Genomic DNA, 15,922 nt, shown 5'->3' with positions numbered 1-15,922 from the left:
TAGATTTGACAGCTAAATTAAAGATACACTCCAGGATTCCTTGTTTGAGTTAGTGTAACTTCAAGACAGTCTATCTGATAGCAGCTAGCTAACTACAAAACTAGCTAGCTATCGTATCTATCTGATAGCAGCTAGCTAACTACAAAACTAGCTAGCTATCGTATCTATCTGATAGCAGCTAGCTAACTACAAAGCTAGCTAGCTATCGTATCTATCTGATAGCAGCTATCAAACTACAAAGTTAGCTAGCTATCGTATCTATCTGATAGCAGCTAGCTAACTACAAAGCTAGCTAGCTATCGTATCTATCTGATAGCAGCTAGCTAACTACAAAGCTAGCTAGCTATCGTATCTATCTGATAGCAGCTAGCTAACTACAAAGCTAGCTAGCTATCGTATCTATCTGATAGCAGCTATCAAACTACAAAGCTAGCTAGCTATCGTATCTATCTGATAGCAGCTAGCTAACTACAAAGCTAGCTAGCTATCGTATCTATCTGATAGCAGCTATCAAACTACAAAGCTAGCTAGATATAGTATCTATGAATCCTGCAATAATGAGGTAGAGAAAATCCAACATATTTTTCTTGATAAGGTGTTTTTTTTGCCTCCTTCCATGTTAGTGTGGATGAGACAGTGTGATCGAGGGTTTGTCCACGGATAAAACTAACAACCTGTAGAAAACAGCTGTTCACATTCAAGATTGGTGTTTTGCAACCTCGTCAACCACAGAAATGCTCCTCCACTGCAGATTCTGTGCCATGAGGGGTTTAAAGGAGCCTTTGCCCCCTCCGTCTTATCTTATTCTCGGTTTAAACTTTAAGCGTGTATTGGAAAATATTGAGCGCAACTACTCTATCAGTAGACGCGTGACTAAATGTCTGTGGTCTTTGCCGTCCCAATAACACAGAAAGAACAGATCTATAGCGACAGAGAACTTTGCCACTGACTTCATTTGTCTCTTTTTAGTTGTAAAATTATAAAGTTAGAAGGTTTCAAACTCATTTTCAGAATGTGCACCCTGATGTCTCTCAATAATTACAGCCCAGACTCAGGATTAAGACATTTACTGTACAGTATAATCAAACAATCTTACTGCAATCAAACAATGTAATTTGCATTTTTATAACATAAAACCTAATCTCTACTTGTGCATTACCATTTCTTGTCTAATACACTGTAACTAAGTACACCATGAAGGAACAGCTGGAAGGATGGAGCACAGCCGAAGAGTTCAGCCGAAAGTTACAGCTTAAGTCTGTCTAAGCCCAGATTGTGCCTGCGTGGCCCGGGGCAGGAGCTTGTTTTCGGGGACGATCTGGCAGGAGCAGGCTGATGAACCACAGTCCCGAGAGAACTCTTTGGCATGGAGACGGCGACGTCAGAGCCCGCTGCGCCCGTGTGCACGTGCTCGTGGGGATGCAGGTGTGTGTGGTTGTGGTGCTGATGCCCGGTGTGCTCAGCGTCTGCTTTGGCATGGGCGTGTTCCTCCACAGTGGCAGCCTGCAGAGCAACAGGACGAGACTGCGATGATCCAAGCGCAAGCACGCATCAAGATTTAAGTTTACGGATGACTCTGTAATTATGAGTTGAATTTCCGAGTGCTTTCCCTAGTCCGCAAACCATTTTCCAATAATCTATAAACATGCGTATATCAAATTCATGACGACAGTGCGGAGTTTGTCTACTTGTTTTCTCAGTACAAGCAACATATTTCACTTCACACGCACACATTTGTTATGGCCATGGCTCCCAACCTAGGGTCAAAGCCCCCTACAGGCCCTGGTTTGTCTTGGACTTGGCTTCAAAGAAAAAAAAGCATGGGAACCACTACTTCTGAAACTGTCTGAAATCTAAAACATTAAAAGCCAGAAACTTGACACAAGGCTCCCTTAATCCATCATAAATGTAAATTACTCATACCAGTATGGGATATGCAAAAAATGGGTCCTTATTTAAAGTTTTTAGCTGTTAAAATGCTGCTTACCTGAGGTTCGTAGATCTCACACTTCACCTCTACGGGCTTCCTGTCCTGAAATGAGCTTCCCTTCTTTCCACCCATGGGCCTGATTTCAAACTGGTCCTCGTGGGCCATGTGTGAGCCCAAACAGAAGCCTCTATGCTGAGGGAGGGGGGGAACGTGTGCAGAGAAGAATAGTTGAGCAGCGTTCTCATGTACACAAAGTTATATTTACGATACATATTTTGTGTGAAACAGCAACACAGCGGTTAAATTGCAATTTCAAATGCAACAATCGGCCACTGGTGCTTTAAAAAAGTCCATTTGCACAGTCTTAATGAGCATGTGTGTGTGTGTGTTTTATACTCACTGCAAACTGGCAGTCCATGGGTGGGCAGCTGCTCATCTCACTCGCATCTGTTCCCTTTGAACACACCGTTTCCACGATGGTGAACTCCACAAAGTAGGACGGACCGACCACCCACTGGCAAAGTACACAACGACATGATGCATATACACACAGACACACACACACACACTCACTGTACTTCTAAACATCTAAGAACTGCCTAAAAATTTAAGAATCCTCAAAACATTTAGATTGAAACGCCTGTTTTCCAGACTCTCTGAGAATAATAACCAAAATATAAAAAAGTAGAATTATTGTTGCACACACACACCAATAGTTATTAGTGAATTTGACCCAGGTGCAGAAGCAATATATAATCGATATATGCCTCAGTAAAGTGACCTTTTCTCTTGAGTAGCACAAAATTGTGAAGGTGGAGGATGATCCTCAGTATTATGCCTTCTAAATTCAACTCAGCCAGCAATCTTATTTCTTTAAACGACTTCATCCGCTTGTTGCTGTCATTGAGTAGTCTCCAACTTAAGGTGTGATAATATACCAGCACGTTTGCACACTCCCCTCGCCATATTCACAACAGCGAGACAGCGAGTAACAAAACCACTTCAGTGTAGGCAGAAAGTAGAGATCAAAGTGTCCAGCCTGAGGTGATTCCTCTGGATTTTGACTTCAAAAGACAGTTTGTTCTTTGGCTTAAAAGGGGATTCAGAGAAGGAGCCGGAGAAGACCAGGACTAAATGGTTTGCATTGCTTTACAAAAGTCAAAAAAAAAAAAAAGGCTCCAAGATAAACCTTCTGCCTGAAACTTGATGCATTAATTATGTGTCTGTTTACATCTGTAAGCAGTTAAAAATAGGCAGAATTGCTTACTGGTGGTTCCTGTCACGCTTGCTTTTGTTTTGGGAAGACAATCACTGCTCAAAAGTTTGAGAACCACTGATCTATATAATTATCTTGTGTTGTTTCTGAACCTGTGAGCTGGCTCTGGTGATTCTCTCCAGAGTAAAGTAGTTGGCCAGGCGACTTTCTTCGTTGAACCTCTGCAGGGAGAGAGTGGCCGTCTCCTTGACGACCGGCTCGTTCATGTTATCGGCCGTGGGACAGTCCGGACACACGCCGACCACTGCAGTGGCGGGAACTGGACACGGGGATCAACAGGAGTTTAAGACATTTTCTGTTGAATTGAAATGTCCCCGGAAAACGTGGAAAAATGAATTCATACCTTCTCGAAGAACGCAGGAGTAGCTCTGAAGTTTGACTCGAGTGTCAACGAAGGCAGACACCTCACACTCCCCATACACCTGAATAACACAAAAGTGTACAGTCGCTGTATGTGCATGTAATCGGATTGTGCTGACCTTAAAAGTGTAGTCTGTAACGTTTGACGATTTTTGATGTTGATATTATTTTTCTGCCTCTGTCAGGCAAAACTATCAGACCTGTAGCAGCACAGAGGAACAAGGGCAAGAAACTTGTATCCCATCAAACTGCTGCAATAGTTTTTTTTTTTTAGCAGTACAATTCCCTTTTTAAACCTTTTGTGGAGGTTTTCAGTCACTCCGATAATGGTTTCAATCCAGACATTTGTTCATGTTTTCATTTCATTTCATGCAGTCAATTTTTTAAATGTGTTGGTTTGGGCCCGCAGTGAGGAAATGCACCAACACTTACCGGAACATCACTAATATCTCTGACTTCACACTGTTTCCAAGGTTTCTTGCTGGCAATGTGGCATTTGGTCTCCATGACATCAATGGTCAGCTTGTAGAGGGAGCCATCTTTCTCCTGGACACACACACAAACTTGTTCTTATATCTTAGTGAGGACACACCAGAGACCGAACCTTAAAACCAGGTCTTAACCCTGAAAAAGCACACAAAAAACTTGTGAACAACAAACCTTATACTACTGTTTTTGTCCATTGTGTCTGCAAATGTGTGTGTGTGTGGTGGAGGTGTCTGTCCTCACCGTGTCAGGAGTGTGCGAGAGGTCGTACAGTCTGTTGAGGCTCAGGATGTATCCGTTGGTCCGGTCCTGGTTGATCTGCTCCAGGGTCTCCTCTGCGACTCTCACTGCCTCGGGACTGACGCAGCTTGGAGCGTCCGGTGTGGCTCTCCCCTCCTGATGCAGCAAAGCCAGACACAGAATCAGCAGATACACACTCATCCTGTAACACCCACAAACACACACACACACAGGGCCCCGATAGTGTCACCAAGCCAAATGTCTCAAGCCTATCTGGGCAGATAGTTTGACCTTTAGCTTAACGCATGCCCTGGCCTGGAAATCTTCCTTTGGTAGACTTGTTGGATCCCTTTTTTCCAGACACAGTTTGAGAGCGGCCTACGTAAGGCTGGCAGTGGACTTTCCTCCTCTCTTATGATAAAACAAACAACTTCTATCAGCTGCTCTGTCGGCCAATGGCTGGCTCTGATTGACTGAAGGGTCAAAGTCCACTGGGTAACAAGTGAGCCAAAAGAAAGCTCATCATATACAGTAGAGCTACAGTATAGTTTCAAGAGAATTTCTTTAAAAAAAAAGTAATAGTTTTTATGGTTACATTTATAGGGATTTTATTTTTCCTAGTTTTGCAACCAAGCACTCGTATTTGACGGCGACAGAGCAAAGATCAGAGCTGTTTGCTGATCACGTTGAGCCAATTTTTTCAGTTTAAAGAGTGGGAGTGTAACTTGAACATCTCTACAACTGCTGTCATACAGCTATAACCATTATTTCATTGTGTGAAGTTTTTTTTTTGTCAATTTCAGCATCATCTCATAAATTTAAATGGCCATATTATTGTAACTGTTGGAAAAAAAACCCCTACTTTTTAATTCTCCTGTGACTTCACCTCCAGGTAAAACCAGCACAGAAAGGTTTAAATTCAAGTAAGACAATGCAAGATAATCCTTTATCAATCCCACTACAGACAAATGTGTGGAACTCATCAAGTATTATCTTGTTAATTCTGCAAAAGAAAAAGAAAAGTGATATTCACTAATCTTAGTGAAACAGCTGGGAGCATTAGCTTGGTGACAGTGATTTGTCTTGATTTAACTACTCCCTCTTACCACATTAATTTTTATTTTTTTTTTTTATTCTTTTTTATTAAGAAAATAAAGCTGACAAAGCTGTCTGGGGAAATAATCTTGGAGCCAATATAGCTTTCATCTGTCAACGAATTAGCCGCTGCACATTCATGTTTATAGAGATTACGTTTATGGTGACAAGATGGTTCCTGACATAGGATTGTTCTTTCTGTTGCTCTGTTTTTCTTTACCTTGAGTTCTTTTCAAGTTCTGTCTCTGGATTTCTGTTTTTCCTTGTGCGCATCTTGTCCAGTTTTGCTTCCTGTCGTGTCCTGCCTGTTGGTTGTCTGCCCCACACTAATGTGTCTCACCTGTGTCTTGTTAGTTTCACCTGTGTTTGATTGTGTTTGTCTGTACAGAGTCTGGGTTGGTCCATTCTGTAACGGGTGTGTAAAAAAATTTCAGAGGACGGACCAAAAAGAGTCTTTAGTAAATAAAACTCACGAAAAGGCAATAAGGTCAAACTGAAACTGAAGAAAAACAACACGGAGCAGACCAGGAACACATGGAAACAGAGCATGAGCAAACAGCCACGACTGAAACTAACTAAAACCAAAATGGACCAACCCAGAAATGTTTTATACCAAGTCAGCGATGGACTTTTCACACGAGGCAGATTCATCCCTAATAAGATAATTTGACCTCTCATCATCCTCCTCTTCCTCACATGTATTTCACACACAATTAGAGTGAGATGGAGCGAGAGATAAGGTCACACTTCTTGTTATTATTTATTTATTTTTGTTTGATTTTCTCCACGCCATTCCTCAGCTCCACTCACATCACATACCCTGGTATATACAGTAGAACGGTATTTTTGATGTTCCTCCCACCAAAGGAAAGCTGGCGTACCACAGTTTGAATAATAGATGATCGTGTAGCCTGTAACGTGCTGTTTCTAGGCCGTGCTTTTGGAGTGTGTGCCTCCGGTCCACGCCCCCTCCTCTTTCTTGCACAAAGACACAAGAATGATTCATAATTATCATGATTTATTATTTCATATTTGTATGCAAGATATAAAAACACTTATACAGTGACAGAGTCAGTATTTTAGGAATAATGATCACCAACAGAGGAAATGTGGGGGGGAAAAAAGGTTGAGTGTTTATTTAATGCACTCAATTTTATTAGATGCCACAATGAAGAGAAACAGGAAAGGTCACGTGTTACATGCATAAAGCCAATTATTTGTTGCCAATAGTCAAAGTGTCACTCAGTGAGTCACACGCTGAACGGACTTTTCCTGATTTTCTACATTGTTCGTCTATTTCTTTGTGTTTCCAAAGGTCAGTTCAGTTTCTGATCGAGTTCCATGGGTCCGTCTTACGCATCTGCTTTGAACCGTGGGTCCTCCGTGAAGAGTGTGTCCACCAGGCTGCCATTGCCCGATCGTTGGACGCACTGAGCTGAGAGCGAGGTGGGGAAGGGCTCGATGACAAGTTTGCTCTGGCCGGGGATCTGAGGGTCAGGCAGGGAGGGCAGGGTGACTCCAGTCTCGTGGGGTTTCTCGGGGAAGAAGGGCAGAGTCACGGGCTTGTCAACGGAGGGCAACATCACCACCGTGCCCTCTGGGTGGTCGTGGTGTGCGGTCTCGTGGTCGTGGCCGTGGTGGTGGTGGTGGTGCTCGTGCTCGTGCAGGTGACCATGCTTGTGGTCGTGGTCCAGGGCCAACTCGTGGTCGTGCTCGTGCGTGTGCTCGGTGTCGGCGTGCTTGTAGTCGTGGTGATGGTTTTCTGAGTCGCCGCTGTGGTTATGTGCTTTGGCGTGATGGGCGTGGTCGTGGTCGTGGCCGTGCCCGTGGTCGTGGGAGTGAGCGTGGGCGTGCCTGTGGGCGCTGCCCGCATCGTGGTCGTGGGTGTGGTGGTGGTCGCTGTCGTTGTCGTGCGTGTGGGTTTTGACGTGCTGCGCGTGGCTCTTGGTGTGGTCGTGCACGTGGTCGTGTGTGTGTGCATGGTCGGTGGCGTGGGCGTGGTCATGGTCGTGGTTGTGCGTTTTTGTGTCGTTGTGGCTGTGGTCGGTCTCGCCGCCCAGAAGGTGCTGTTTCTTCTCTCTCTCGCCAGCCTGGAGAACACACAAAGCCACATTTACTGATGTGTGGTAGATAAACATCGATTGTCACAATGAACGAATGTCTAAATTTGGGTTTAATATGAAATTGTCATGATAGTAAAGGCAGTTTTCTTTTTACTTGGGAGTCCCATTGAGAATGAAAGCAGCAGGTGGTGCTTTGATCAATAAACAACAACGTTACAGGGCACTTCCTGTTTTGTGGCCAAATTGGGGCCACATTCACAACGGCTCACTTCTTGTTGGATGAAGTTTATATTTGCAGACGTGTTCAGAGTCGGTCTCTTGTGTCACGTGTGATGTTTCGAGCAGATTGGTCAGTGTACGACAAAGTTACAGGCCACTTCCTGTTTTGTGGCGAATGGTGGAAATTCACCAAAATTCGCCTTTTTTTCTCTGACGCACCTTTTTATAACGTTGCATCTTTGATGTGTCTGGTACAAATTGACAAGTGTTTTTTTTTTATGTTGGTATGATAAACGAGTTTTTGAAACAAGACGGACACCAAATTCAAAATGGCCGACTTCCTGCTGAGTTGCGGTCATGGTCCCAACAGACTTTGACATGTTTCCATAAAGTTTCATGAAATTTGCACCACTTTTACAAATTTCATTTAAAAATCCTTTTGGGAGGAAAAAAAGACATAATGCCAGGAATTCCAGGTAAATTAGAGGGACATTTATTGAGTCTTACCTCAGGCTCGTAGATCTCACACTCTACAGTGACGCCTTCCTCCCCATCAGGAGCGGTGTGATGAGATGCCTTACAGAAGCCCTTGTGCTGTGGACACAACAAAAAGAAACGAGAGAGAGAGAGAGAGAGGGGGGGGGGGGGAGGAACGAGAGATGTTCATTTAGATTTGGACTTGAAAAACACACCCAGACAGACAGTGTTTAGGTCTCTCATCTGAATTTCAGCTTGACTCACAGCGAACTCGCAGTCCATGAGCGGGCACTTATCGGCCGCCACTGCATCTGCGCTGTTGACACAGGTGGTTTCCTGGATGGTGTACTCTGCGTTGTAGAACGTCGCCATGCCCATCTGGGTGCAGACACAAAGGGGAACAAAGGGGGGGAACGTTTAACAGAGATATTTTGACTGTTTTAATTCAGGGTGGCATCACTTCTGGGGCGGTGAGGGTGGTGTTTGGCTTTCTTTCGGCTTGTCCTCTTCGGTCGCACCAACTGTCCTCATGTCCTCCTCCGCGACATCTATGAACCTTCTCAGCTGCAGACAGCTCCATTTTCAACATCCTTTGTTCAATATAATCACAGCCACCCCTCCTCAGCTGCTGTTGCGTTACATGTTTATTGTTTCACTGCTTTTGGAATAAAGTCACATTGGGATGTGTTTGTTGGTGGTAAAACTGTCTCATAGATGGCATCAGTTCAGTTGCCTTTGGTCACCCACAGTCATGTTTGTATAAGATGGATGTTAAAAGTGGCAAATATGGTACACTAATGGTAAAAACAAATCAAAACAGACATTTTAATTCAAGTTTAATACTCATAATGAGTTATCCACAATCTAGCCACGTAGTTTTTTTTTGGATGACTGGACAAAGGAAAATGTCTGTCGCATAATAACTTGTCTTTATCAGCCACTATATTCTCTCCATGGCCCAGAATGCAAAAGCTATGTTATAAATGTGTCTTGTTCCCACGAAAACACTTACCGAAGCGGTAGAGCGGGCGACTTTGAGCAAGGCGAATCGTTTTTTCAGCCCGCTGTCCTTGTTAAACTTCTCCAGAGACTCAGACACGGTCTTCTGGATCATAGGGTCGTCGTTGTTCCACAGAGTCGGACAGTCGGGACACTGCTCAGAAATCTTACCAGCGGGAACTAGACAGAGAGGAAAGAGAGGGTGATGAGTTGGGAATACAAGCACGACACAACATCTCAGGCTGAGAAATTGTGTTTAATTCAAAATCTTTGGTTTGTTTTTGTTTTTTTTACCTGGTCTTATTTGACAGTCGTATTTCATGAGACGCACCACTCTCTGCGGCCTGTCAAAGTAGATGACGGCTTTGCACTGTCCGTAAACCTGCAAAAACAAACACAGTAATTGCACCGGCGATAATGTCTCAGTGTACTACAACATTTATAAAGAGGTCCACACTCAAACCTTGAATCATGACACACAGGACTAGGATTAATAATTAAAGACTCACATCAATAATATAGAATAATCAGTTCACTTCAGGTTATTACAACTGGGCTCCATGTAATATTTGCAAAGGTTTCGCTTCACAACAAAGTGCCAAATTATCCATCAACATAAATAACAAATTATGAATTAAAATGAACAAATAAACATTGAGTGCAACTACTGAAATGTTAGGCCTGTAGGCCGAGCGGCTGACACGGGATACTGGCACATAAAATGTCACAATATCGCTATAGTGCAGTATATAACCTGCTTTACTAGGTCAGATAAAATAAAAATGAAACATAATTTAAATGGTTTTGTTTTGTTCCTTCCTCATTTCTTAAAATTGTATTTAAATACAAGTTATATAATTGTATTTAATGATCATGGTCCACATGCAGTACCATAACTGTGCACTAGGGGGCCAGGGCTCACACTTTGGGAGTAACTGACTACTTCCATACTTGAGTGTGAAAGAACATAATTCATTCCGGTGTTTTGACCGTTTTCATTTTACAGTCTTGAGTGTTTTATAAGCGTGTGTTTTCTCACCGGTGTGTTGTCGGTGGGACGAGCCTCACAGTTCTTGTCATCCCTCTTGTTCAGGACACTGCAGTTGGTCTCCACAACATCCAGAGTCAGGTAGAAAACCACACCAGTCTCTGCCTGTGTGTGACACACACACACACACACACAGTCAGTAACATCCTAACATAAATGATCCTCCAGTTTTGACATACTCATATAAAGTGACTTTAATATTGAATTTTAAGGCAAAAAACATAATTCACAGACGATCTCAGGCAGTGGATTCGGCCTTTAATCATCACTAATAAACTGTCCTTGCCTCAAGAATTGTTTGAGTATAATTTGATGCAAATTTAAAAACATTTGTGGTGAAATTAAACATCAAGTGGTTCAATAAGACGTGCGACTAACACACAGTGGGAGCTGAGGTTAGATCACTTAGAATCGATGACCCTAGATAACAAATACATGAAACAGGTCATCAAAGAAACTAAACAATGTCTGATAAGATAAGCTTTTGAATACAAAATAAAACTGTGTACAATTATATCAATGAGTAATAGACCAATTTGCTCTTTCATCATCATCGTCCTCTTCCTCACATATGCTTCAGACACTGGTATAGTGAAATTAGAAATTAGGAGCGAGAGATAAGGTGACGAGGTCTAATTATTATTTAATGTATTGTTTTTTTGTTATTTGTGGCATTTTCTACACACTCTGCTCCACCCTGATCACATACAGTACTTCACTGAAGTACCACCAGAGGAAGCTTGTGTGGCACCGTTGGTGCACGTACCTCAGTTTGAGAACCATGGGTCCAAGCGATTAATCAGTTAACCCTCTGATACAAAGAATATCATTGAGCACAGGAGGCATGAGGCTTATAAGTGGCTCACTGAGGATGTTTTCTTTCTTTCTTTCTTTCTTTCTTTCTTAACTCACGTGTCTTCCAATGTACACATTGTACAGCCCGTGCAGGCTGAAGATGTAGCCGTCCTGCCGGTCCTGGTTGATCTTGGTGAGGGCCTCCTTCGCAGCACTCAGGGCAAACGCGTCGGTGCACGAACCCTGCTCGAGGCCGACGCTCTCCACTGGTGCACCGTGAACGTGCACACAGCCCAACGCCAGCAACAGCCACACGCAGTGCTTCATGGTTCAAAAGGCCTGGGACGAGTCTGTGTCTCACACACGCTGAAGAGACGGACGAGGAGCGATGCCCAGAGAGGGATCAAGTGACCTTTTTATATGCTGCTGTTTCAAGCCCCCCCCCTCCGACCCCGCAAAAGCAAATATAACCATTGATCCCGACCATTTCAAAGAATGCTGCATCTGCTGATTTTTGCTGTATCTGTATCGCCCCGCACAATGGAGCTTATCAGTCAGGGGAGAATCAGCCCCTGCAGTCATGCTCTTCTCCTCCTGTAACAGAGGCTGTGACACTCTTATTTATTTACTCATTTCAGAAACCAGTGATTGAGTCACGACCTGAAAGAGATACAGATACACAGATAGTGCAAGTTACCACATGAAGCAGTCACAGCAGAAACACTTCTGTTATGCATTTGGCCTTGACTGAAATACTCAAGAAAAAGTACCACTATTTTATAAATATAGTATAAAGTATGGGTCTAAAAAGGTTTGACGAAGGTTTGACGAACACAGGTCAACATTTTTTAAGGCATTTTTTAAGGCTTAATCGAGAAAATAATCGACAGATTGATCGATTATGAAAATAATCATTAGCGGCAGCTCTAGAAAATGATTGTTAAATGATGTGATATTTATAAGCCAGGGAAGTTACTCGTTACTACAAAGTAAAAGTTGAGTCGGTGACGTCAATGCCTGTTTGTTGTCTAGTTGTTTTTAGTGGCACCAGCTCAGCTGTTAGCCGTAGATTCCGCGGACTGAAGTGGACTTAAAACAGAGCAGCGGCTCGTAGTTTCTGTCACCGAGGGGCTCAACCAGTACTTTTACTTTAACTTCTAACACTTAAGTACAGTAAATGTCAGGTACTTTAAGACTTTTACTCAAGTAATATTCTAAAAAGGCGACTTTAACTTCTACCAAAGTCATTTTCTGGTAAGATACTTGATACTCTTGCTCAAGTATCGCTTTCAAGTACTTTATACAAGGCTGCTCTCAGGCCAGGTCATTGTCTCCTGATAATGTAAACACACTGGTCTGCCCCCGTAACTGGCTGAATGTAAAGAGGGACTAAGCCCAAAATTTTTCAATGTTCTGAAGTTTTTTGCACCTTTTTGAAATGGAACTGGCACCACGATGGAACATATTGTATGTTTGTTGTTATCATTTATGTTACTTGTTCATATAAGGTGGTTTTGATATTCAACCTGCACTTAAACATGGGCCTGGCTTATTATTTCTATTCCAGAATATAATAAAGATGCCTCTTTTTTGGTGCCAAATGTGTAGATAATGTCTGATAATGTGTTTAAAGTAAAAAAAAAAAGAATATTTTCGCGATTAATCGCAATTCCTTACAGAAAATTGTGTGTTTAGTTAGTTTATTTTGTTTTAATCGATTGACAGCTCTAGTTAAAATACATTAAGTTTAGTGGGCCATAACCCTTCTTCAGGATGTCAAGGTGACTTTGATGGATCTTCTGGAATAAGACCCTTGAGTCACAAGGGATAGTGGTTAAAATCAAGCCATATACAAAGAAAGGTTTCTGCTTCGAGGAGATATGTCGTCATGTGAGCGATACAACATGCCATTGTTAAAAAACTAACACAAGAGTGCAAGGATACAGGATAATGTGGTAGTGGCAAGGCATCGAAATGCTCTTATATGACCTGTGCGACTCCCCGATGAAGCCTTTACGCTGAAATGTGCTTCGAAGGTGTTGAAATAACACTTTAATAAAACAATTTCACAATTTCAAAAGATGTAACATTCAGACTTTGTGTTTGGGCGACGAGACACAATATCTACAAATCCCACGTGTCACTGAAAAGTAAAAAAAAAAACACCACACAGTTGCCCAGTGACTGGAGCATTTCAGATTTAGGTGACATTTATTACAAAGGTCAACTCTGAGGATTCAAGCTGAAAACGTGTCATTTGAAATCACTTCCCCGTTATGTCAGTCGTCGTGATGCAGGTGTAATAGTCACCACCAAGGCAGCAGTGACATGCTGTATGTTGACCTTTATAACAAGAATGAGAATCCTTGGAATAGTCCCAAAAAAAAAAGAAAGAAAGAAAAAAATCCATCCTTTTTTTTGTGGCGCTGCTGTGATGTAACTTCTGTTCTATGCACTTACACAAGAGGTATTTGGACAAAGGGAACAAAGTGCTTCAATTTGACTGCAAACAACAGATTTCCTTTACAGAAAGACAGACTTATTCAAGTTATGATTGAGGAAAAAAAATAGTCCAGTCATTCCCAGACACTGGGTCAGGACAGGTTTTTTTTTTTAACTGTATATTTGTTGTGTATATTTCCTGTGCATAAAATCAAATCATGGTTCATTTATTAAACATAAAAAACACGTCTGTGAAGACTGAATGTGGATGGAGCATCTCTTAACATCATAAACGTGCCTCCTAAACAAATGTGATGACATCATATTCCCATATCTACACTTTAGATGGAGATGGAGAAAAATCCTCCACCCTGGCACGCGTTTCCCAAAATGTAAAAAGGCCCAGGTTTTTGACGGCTCAAAAAATTTGGGAAAAGTGGAGCATCAGTGATTCGCTCTCTGCAATTCAACCTTTGTACCTTGCACTGTGTGTACATTTGGTGAGTAGGCAGAAACACTGTGGCACGTGTTTAACTTAATCGTGGTCAATAAGTCAGACGAGGCCAGAAAAGTACAGTGTTTGCTGCATTGCAGAAGTTGTTAGTGTTGATCATGTGCGTCTTAATGTGCCGATTTTATCTGTGGGAAAAATGCCGTGGTGAAATCTAACACAGTGACCAAAGAATCAATATTTGGATAAATCGTTGAACTGCCCTGATTGTATGGACAGAGAGCACACAGTCATATCTAGTTTATACACAGACTTTGTATGTGGGCAAAAAGTGAAGGTGCAAAAAACCCTGTGCAGGTTTGGGTGAAGAACAGATTATAGGGTCATGTATAGCAACTGTTCATGTGCTGTTTTAACCCTTTTGTTTAAAACGCTGTTAAACCTGTTGTGGAATGTACTAAAAAAAAGTCTTTATTTGTTCTAAATATGTCCATAAATGTATGAATGGGTTATTCATGATAAACTACAAAGCATGACAATTTGTGCGAATATGCAACTGAGAGAGAGATGAGAAATAATCCTACATATTTCACACAAAGGAGATATAGTCCTTGATTATTTGAACTCCACAGAGACGTAGACCACCTGACATGAAACTGAAATACATTTCTATTTTCTCATCTTTAAATTATACGTTCCCTCCCTTAGACTGTACTACAATGAATTCATAGTGTGTGGTTTCATAGTAACCATGGTAACTGGATGTTCAAGTTTCATTCAATATATTCAGACTTTCATTCAGTTTATTCTTTAATTTCCTGAATGATACAGGAAATAAGCTATTATATATTATATTATATTATATTATATTATATTATATTATATTATATTATATTATATTATATTATATTATATTATATTATATTATATTATATTTTATATTTTATTGGCACAGCACCCCCGCGACCCTCTGGCGGTAGATGATGACTGACTGACTATATTATATTTTATTACATTATATTATATTATAATTATGGCAAATAATTCTAAATCAAACAAAAAAAAACATGACATTAAAACTTTAAAATTTAACAAAAAGAGGAAAAAGAGGAAAAAGTCAAATGGTTAATTAAATGGTTTAATTTAGCACCAAATTTAATTTAATTACTTTAATTTAATTTAAGAATGTGCTTTATATAAGTCTATATGGTCTTCCATCGGACACAAGGTGGCGCTGAAGTATCACACATCCCTGCGCTGAAAGCTGACACTGCACTTCCTCAAACACAGACCTGCTCAGTGCGATGATTACACTTCTGATGCAGAGCTCCAGGAAATATTTGGACTGATTTACACTGAGTGGATTCAGAAGCAGCCGCAGACATGGAACAGACTCACACATCCACAGCAGAACAGGAACACATCTCTGACTTCAACAATCGCTTGATTTATACCGTCAGTGATACTAGGCAGCAGTAACCAGGAGGACGACGGAAGACTGTGTCTCTGGAGACTGTTCATGTCATCTTTTAATCTCACTCAGAGGTTTCCTCATTCAATGCATTTAAATTCCAGAGACTTGGTCTCCTTGGTAGAATATGCACAAAGGTCATCTGTGCAAGCAGTTCATTAATTACTTGTGATTGTTGAGCAGCCTCTGGTGGCAGAGGGAAGTATGACCAGGTGAATTTAGGGTGACAAAACCAAGGACCTGCACGTGGGAGTGAATTCGTTTGAGCGTCCTGTCAATTCGCATCATGAATAAATGGGATACCAGTACTTGCATGCAAATAAATACATTTATAAATAAGGCTATCCTGTTTTTGTCCCACTTTTTTCAAAGTGCAAATCTTCTGTGGGCGAGGATTAGGGCCACATGTAAAACAACCAGCCAGAATTCGGACATTTTTTGGCCTAGTTGGCCCTGATCCTCTTCCGTACAGATCCACATCCAAACCCCAGTCAAACCAATATTTGTTGTTCAATAAATGAGTGGAAAAAGCATCAGTTTGGCCACAAAACATCAAACAAGGTGAAGGTA

The 15,922-nt window shown here is 41.7% G+C and overlaps 1 protein-coding gene across 1 annotated transcript; it reads right to left on the bottom strand.

Annotated features, from left to right (window-relative positions):
- Nucleotides 1–1,051: 1,051 nt before the first annotated feature.
- On the bottom strand, nt 1,052–11,388 carry fetub (fetuin B). Its single transcript, XM_058638575.1, has 14 exons — nt 11,106–11,388; nt 10,185–10,298; nt 9,440–9,527; nt 9,159–9,325; nt 8,411–8,524; nt 8,177–8,263; nt 6,743–7,477; nt 4,296–4,517; nt 3,999–4,112; nt 3,550–3,628; nt 3,299–3,465; nt 2,331–2,444; nt 1,988–2,122; nt 1,052–1,503 (listed from the first exon to the last, which is right to left on the bottom strand). Exons 1-14 carry the CDS (start codon nt 11,313–11,315, stop codon nt 1,246–1,248), a joined length of 2,604 nt encoding a protein of 867 aa, XP_058494558.1. The 5' UTR covers nt 11,316–11,388; the 3' UTR covers nt 1,052–1,245.
- Between the last annotated feature and the right edge of the window lie 4,534 nt (nt 11,389–15,922).

This window comes from Solea solea, chromosome 9 (assembly GCF_958295425.1).
Source record: "Solea solea chromosome 9, fSolSol10.1, whole genome shotgun sequence".
Classification (NCBI taxonomy): domain Eukaryota; kingdom Metazoa; phylum Chordata; class Actinopteri; order Pleuronectiformes; family Soleidae; genus Solea; species Solea solea.
This window is presented reverse-complemented; position numbering and strand designations above follow the sequence as displayed.